The sequence below is a fragment of the Atractosteus spatula genome, chromosome 13 (assembly GCF_055471065.1).
Source record: "Atractosteus spatula isolate fAtrSpa1 chromosome 13, fAtrSpa1.hap1, whole genome shotgun sequence".
NCBI classification, from domain to species: Eukaryota; Metazoa; Chordata; class Actinopteri; order Semionotiformes; family Lepisosteidae; genus Atractosteus; species Atractosteus spatula.
This window is the reverse complement of record NC_142718.1, coordinates 21,916,144-21,923,766: the sequence shown is the minus strand read 5'-3', so window position 1 is coordinate 21,923,766 and position 7,623 is coordinate 21,916,144. Positions and strand designations below refer to the sequence as shown.

Below are 7,623 nucleotides of genomic sequence, written 5' to 3'. Positions count from 1 at the left end.
TTGTAACCTCAACGCACTGTTTTATATTAACCGAATAATGTATGTGTATTCCAAAACAGCACCAGCAAACGTGTTGTAAAAGTCCTAGTTAAACCAGCTTTTTTGTGTGATGTTAGTTTTGAAAATTCGCTAAATTTGCTTTTCTTCTTCTTAATTGTTTCAAAAGTTCAAATGAGACTCCTTTGTGTTCCCAATGTGCATAGGATGGTAGTAGTAATATTTTAATGTACTCCAACAATAAATATCAAGACAGTAGAGTACTACACAATTATTAAAATGTTGAATCTAGCAAAAAATGTGTTTGGTAAAGTGCTGCAATTCAATTGCAGCTTCTTTGCTAGTGAAAGTAAATAATCCTGTTGGTGTTCCCTCCACAGGGCTCCAGGTGTTCAATAAGGAGGCACAATGAGTACAAATCCCATTCCCAACACACCTAAGGTGGTGATAGTTGGTGCTGGCCTGGCTGGCCTGACTGCAGCAACTACCTTGGTCAAAGCAGGATTTCAAAATGTCTGGATCTTAGAAGCCATGGACAGACCAGGAGGGAGAATCCACACAACCAGGCCCTTCGGGACAGAGATCATAGAGATGGGGGCAAACTGGATCCATGGTCAAGAACAAAACCCAGTCTTTCTTCTGGCACAGGAGCATGGCTTACTGGCTGAAGAAACTTCCAGCAGTGTCATGTGTCTGCCTGACTCCATAACTCCCCGGGACTTCTTTTTTCATGAACACAGAAGGCAGCTTCCCTCAGAAACAGTCGAAAAAGTGTGCTCTTTTTTCACTAAGCTTACCTCCAAGGCATTCAATCAAGAACTGGACAACAAATATGCCTTGAAGACTCTTGGTGACTTCCTAGATGAAGAATTCCAGGACTCACCCTTGGTGTCTTTGAAAGATGGCCCAAAGATTTTTGAGTGGTGTAAACGGAGCGAGTGTACTGATGAGGCTAGCTCCTCTCTGTATGATGTGTCTGCTAAAGACATTGGTCTGTATACGGCTTTAGAAGGAGGCTTCTTCAACTGCTTGGGACCTGGAGGCTACCAAGCTGTATTAGATGTTCTTCTGAATAGCCTTCCTCCTGGCATCCTCATATGTAACAAACCAGTAAAGCGCATCCGATGGGGTCTGGTTGAAGCTGCCCACCCAGTGAAGATAGTGTGTGAAGATGGGCTGGAACTGCAAGCCGATCATGTCATTGTCACGGCATCTCTTGGGGTCTTACAGGAACAGGCCTCTGTCATGTTTGAGCCTTTGCTGCCTGAGCAGAAGATGAGAGCAATTGAGAGGCTGGGCTTTGGTGTGGTTGACAAGATCTACCTGAAATTCAGTGAGCGCTTCTGGCCTCCAGACTGTGCTGGAATTCAGCTGGTCTGGGAGGAAGGACCCGAAGATAAGAATGTTTATACCACTTTGTTGGATGGGGAGAGCTGGAAGAAGACGTGGTACAAGAAAATTTGTGGTTTTGACATTGTGGCTCGTCACCCAACTGTCCTCTGTGGCTGGATTACAGGCAGAGAAGCCCAATATATGGAGACGCTTGATGAGAAGGCGGTCAGAGATGTTTGTGTGGGGTAAGTTTCTAAGGGATGGTACAAATTACACATCTCTTAATCACAGCAAGATATCTTGATGGTTTTCAAATAAAATAATACTAATGATGTAAAGTAAATCTAATAAAAAATTAAATAGGTCTTTTCATAATATTGATGTTCAGTGAGTTCTGTTTTATTCATCCCTGTGTCAATATGTGATCAGAGAAAGAAAGAAAATACAGTACTTACAGTAATGGCTTGAGAGTGCTGTGCTACAGCCTGAATATTTCCCACATCCCTTTGATTGAGATGTTAACTCAAGATTTTGATTCATAGTTCATGTACAGTTCATATGTGCAGTAATAGTACATTTGCAGCATTGAGGTGGGCAAAAAGTACATAAACAACACAAGGAAATATAAGAATACGAAGAATTATGGTGCTGAGAAATGCAGACTTTGTGCAGAGGGCTTATTTGATACTAACATTGTTAGAGAAGGTGAGGTCACTCCTTTGGACCCTAGATGAATTCTGCTCAAACAGGAGTCCCAGCCTTTTGGCATGGAGGAATTCCCTTTGGTCGCAGAAGTGGCTTTGAAGGGAAAGGTGCCGTCAAGCAGCTTTGTTCAAATCCCATTGGGAGGCGGAGATGCACTTATTACAAGAATACATATTGAAGCTTGGATCAGTACCATAAACGTCTCACATATGTGATTTCTTATTCAGCTCTACGATCACTTATTCAGCTATACTCTTCTTGTACTCAGAATTTTGGTTTTTGCTGTGGACACAGATTGCTGAGATCCTTCACTGGCTGGAATATTCCCGATCCAGTCTGCGTGCTGAGATCCAACTGGTGGGAGAATCCCTATGTTCGAGGTTCCTATACGTATATACCTTCTGGGGTAGATGCTGTGAAAGAGCAGGAAGACTTATCTGAGCCTGTCCCATCTGCTGCCTGCAACCCACAACTGAAGGTACTTCTATGATTTCACTCTGCAACTGTTTTTGTAGTAACTCAAAGTAAGCCAACAAGTGATTAAATTTTACTTTTGTATCTTCACGTTAATCCAGCACAATTAGTGAAAATAAGCTGACATTTTCCAACGATTTTATATTGTTTTATGAAGTTGTCTCAGGATTAGTTCTGACTAGAGTACAGTGAAGAGAAAAAAAAGTTTAGAAACCATACAATGATTCTAACAATTATGAGTAAAACATAATGGTTACTGTGTTAAAATAGGTGGTATTCAGTAATTATTTTGATTTATTAGAGCCTCCTGTGAGAGTGAAGTAATGTATGTTTTTTTAGTTATTCTGATTTTTGTTTACCTGCATTGCACAAGAACTGATATCAAATTTGTGTCGTTTTGTTGACAAATTGATTGAAAACAGTGATATTATCTTTTAATACATGTCACCTGTCCACTCTTACATCACAAGACTAAAACAGCCAATGAGCTTTGAAACAAGAACTTCTGTCACAAGAATTAGAACACAAATGCATTTCTTGGAAAGATGTCATTCAGAAGAGTTTTGAACCCACAAGTCCACAGCCAAAAAGGCTCTTTGCAAGTATTGTACCTGTGGGTCTTTCTTTACAAAGCTGAACTTAGAGAGAGACGTCCTGATTTAAAATGCAGAAAAAAACTGATCCAGAATATTTTAATGACTTAATTAACCCCCTACAATGTCTGATTCAAGCCTCTGCAGGTGCTGTTTGCTGGTGAGGCTACACATGTCAACTTCTATACCACCACGCATGGGGCCAACCTCTCTGGAGTAAGAGAAGCTCAGAGGATTATTAACCATTACAGTCATGAGAAGACCAGTCTTTAACTGCTTTAAAACCAGGAATGTTTAAAATAATTTCTTTTCAGATTTATAACCTTAATGAAGGATTTTCACATAATCTGTACTCTGTATTTTCAGTATTTTAGCAGAAATGTTATTCTGTATTGTTTAACTGTCATGCTAGCAGTGATAACATACTTTTTGGAGACAATAAAGACATCCGTAATGATGATTTTAATTAAATACACAGCATTGTAATGATTTTTTTAAAGGACAAAGTACAGTACTTTTTACTTAGATTGTGCTTTAACTAGATAAAAGTAAAAAAATAATTGTATAATTACTAAATGCATACAAATGTCCTGATCAAGAATGATCAGGACATTTGTATGCATTTAGTAATTATACAATTATTTTTTTGGAACAGTTTGTAACAGTGTGTAACAGTTTGTATTTCATTAATGTGTAACAATAATTTACAAGTGATGCCTCTACAGTTGTGTTACTGTACATTAATGAATAGAATATCTGATGTGACAATTTTAATCAGTTAGAAGAGTGAGGTGTTTAAACCATTTATTTCTGAATTAAAGCAAACATTAGTGGGTTTTTGAAAATATGCAGTTCTGGTCTTCTACCCCTGTTGCTGTGTAAGCAAAATACCTTTACTTTTTTATTCCCTTTGTATTGTCCCAACGATTATAGAACATTCTATAGGCAAAGTTCAGTATCTACTGTATCTCCAGAGCGCCCTTTTGCCTCTTTTCGGGGAAAGACGCTTATATAATTAGTTCCACTCTTAAGACCTTTGTGTTCCTTGTGATATTGTGGACCATTCATTCTGTTAGCTATACAGCAACGTGGCAGCAACATGCTAAGCAATTCTTGTGTGCTTTTCTCCTTTGAATTATTCTCTTAAAGTAAGTCAAAAAGCAGACTAGAAGGCTCATCGTGCAACGTGTTTTTGCATCGTGCAAAGTTGTGCTATAAACATCAGCCATTTGCTGTGGAGAACATTTTCAGAATAGAAAGGAAACGGAACATTTGTGTCACTTAAACAGGTGTAACAGAACAACAACTGAGAAGCTACGACACTGAAGTTTTCCAAACCCCTAGTTCTTCCACTTCAATGTCGAGATGTACGAAGCCTTAATATCGTTTGTCCTTATTCGTGCATTCCGCGGTGTTCTCCGAAGTCGGAGTCAAACAGTGCTTCGGCTGCACCTTCGTGAAATAATGTGCAAAATTGAAACACTGCTAGTGAGTACACCGCCCATTTTCAGCAGTAAGTAGCAGATAAAGAGAAACAGAAAAAGAGTGCAAGAAAAAGTGTTCTGTTATTTCTTTTTATAGGAATTTTTATTTGCTTCTATAGCATTTACATGTGTCATTTACAGACATTATTAAACACGGTAAGAGGTAAACGTTACACTCACTAACACTATTTTACATCCAATCCTGACTGAACGCATGCAAATACCTGTAATGTTTCAGGGAAATGAAAACTCCAATGCAAAAAGTTTTGCGACTAGTTAAAATGTTTAACATACGTTAAAATAATAAAGGTAATGTGATATACATTTTGAATAAAAAACATGAATAAATATTTATCTTCTATAATTAAAACCTGTTAAATTGGTCAACTTTTTCCTGTTATTGGGTAAATGTTTAACAAGTTATTGTGTTGCAAGTCCCTGTTGAAACGTACAGTATCAAGGTTTTCTCCTAAGGCGAGTCTCAGTAAATGATAGGTGTAATAACTCAGGAACGTAAACCAACCGTGCAACACTCTAGTAAGTAGTCTTTTGAAACATCGGAGATATTTGCCAACAAAGCAATGTTTAATTACCGTTGTATAGTCTGTAAGGTTTTGCAACGTGTAGTACAATAACATTCTACCTAGATTTTCTGTGAACCTGTTTTGTCTTACCTGTTTCTTTTTCAAATAAACGTCGTAGAAGTGTGGTGCAATTTCATTTCTAAAAATAAATAACGAGACATTTCCTTGCATTTAAAATATAAGGAATGGAACTTAATAGTTTTTATTTCTTCGAGCGTCATGTAAAGGAGGTGAATTATAACGGTTAAGACAATGTAGATTCATATAAGGAGCACTAAGCACTATTTAGAAGTAAACAAAAGAATGCACTGTTTATACTTAACTGTGTATTATATACCCCAACCTTTTCTCTGGGAAAAAGTTAAATTAAATTAAGTGCTGACCACTGCATAAATATACTTCATAAACACGCAATGAGGACAAAAGGAGCATCAAACAATTTATAATTATGGTATTATCATCTGTACTTATGAACTGTAAAAATCTGCTAATTATATAAAGCTAGCTAGGAATTTATGTTTGGTTTTTGTGTAATTAATTTCAGATTGTCATGTATTTTTATATGTAACAAATGTAATTCTGTAAAAAGTCCTATAACAACAATAAAAAAAGAGTTCCAAACACACAAAGGCTGAGCAAAGAAAACACAGACAGAACAGATAATAACAATTCCATTTAGCAAAACAACAATATCATTAATCCAGTTTGGTTGAGCTAATTGTCCCAGTATGGACAATCTGCTTGAGTTAATTGTCCATACTGGGAAAAATCGCCCATTAGAGAAAACATCTAGTAGAAACAGTTACAAAAAACATGAAAAATATAAGACACCTACTGCCAGCTTTCACTCTCTCAAAAGTAACTGATTGAGGATGATGGATGTGACTGCAGCCTAAAAGTGGAGGGAAGAATGATGACACAATTCTGTAATTACTGGTCTTTTTCTAGTGTATGTTCCCCTTTTCTAGTGTGCGCCTCCTTATTCCAGTGTGCGCTGCACGTTGTGGCCACTGTAGAAAGAAGCCGGAGTCAGCTTCTAAAGCCGGCAGTGAGAAAGCCACTCAGTGTCTGTCACAAAGGTGTTCGTTTCGGACCCTATGCAGACAACACAAGAGAAGCGTGAGGAAAACATGGGGGAAAAGGCATGCAAGGATCAGGAATGAAAACAAGGGGTGTGTCCATAGTGCGCTGGTGTTCAGGGAAGGTGTGGCCAAGGCAAACTGTCCAAAACTGAGTCCAATGGGGAATCCGAGAGAAGGCAAAATCCAGAACCGGGTGGTCCATCCAAGACAAACAGAATTAAAACTGGAACCGGCAGGAACAGGAACTTTAAAACCTTGACGGGACCAGGCGCTTCCAGGTCCCAGACTCGCATGCCGGAACAGAGTGAGCGCCCGGCTTTTATAGGACGGGGGCAGGAACCAGAGGCAGGTGCAGGGAATGAGTACTGAACAAGGAAGGGCTGGAGCGTCCCTAAGAGGAGGGGTTTATGATTGTGACAGTGTCTAGAAGTGCTCCAAGGTGATGGAAACAAGGTAATCATCAGGACCTGGAGGGGATGCAGGCTCTTGTAGGCAGAAAGCCATACTCACTGATCTGTGGTCAGACAAACGCGCCGTGAGCTCATCCTCAAAAGGGCTCAGTGACTGAGCGCTCCCAGAGTGGCGATTTGAGAATAAATTGGGACCTGATCTGTGAGTTGATTGGGTATCTGCCTCATAGGAGGTCAGCCGAACTGAGAGGTGACCAGCCTGCAACCTCAGCTCCAGGGGAGATCCACAATCCTTTGAGGGAATGTCACGGTTCGATTGCGAGCCGTCACCAGCCTGGGGATAACAGCTGTTGCTTGAATCAGCAATGTGGGAAAAAAGCAGGGGTAGAGTGCCCTCAAGTTTCCAGACAAATAACTATACATAGCCTTGAGTGACATTTTATGATTATTTTCATGATTCAAAAGCATTTATGCAAATAAGCTGTTGATTGGTACTGGTGCATAGGAAATATCTAGTTCAGCAGTTTGGATAGATACTAATAAGAAATAACTCACATGGATGGGGGAACAGAAACCAGACTGACAGCAGCTCCTCTCACTTTCATGAGGAGTGAGTGAGGGAGGGTGGATGTGGGGTTGGGAGGGCTGCTCAGGGGGTGAGATTTATACTCATGATAGAATGTGACCCTCTCCCCAGCTCTTGCCTTTAAAAGTCATTTAAATTTTTTTTAAAGTGACAGTTTATTTTTGAACATGAAGGGGAGCATTCAGTCAAAGCCCATGTTGTGTAATACATGGTAAAAGTTGGCTGTAAGGTATGTAGCTCTGCACCATGTCATCTCATGAAGTGTCACCACAGATATGACACACAGTGTTTGGGCTGAACAAGAAAGCACCCATTACTATTGGGCAGTTTCAGATTGGCCTCCACAATAACCAGGTTGTACATGTATGACAAAACT

At 39.5% G+C, this 7,623-nt stretch overlaps 1 protein-coding gene across 1 annotated transcript; it reads left to right on the top strand.

The window, feature by feature from the left end:
• Positions 1-317: 317 nt before the first annotated feature.
• On the top strand, positions 318-3,417 carry LOC148821878 (spermine oxidase). The gene is made up of 3 exons (XM_088931159.1): positions 318-1,574; positions 2,329-2,512; positions 3,240-3,417. The coding sequence occupies exons 1-3, from the start codon at positions 406-408 to the stop codon at positions 3,372-3,374; spliced, it is 1,488 nt and encodes a 495-aa protein (XP_088787285.1). The 5' UTR covers positions 318-405; the 3' UTR covers positions 3,375-3,417.
• Positions 3,418-7,623: the final 4,206 nt, after the last annotated feature.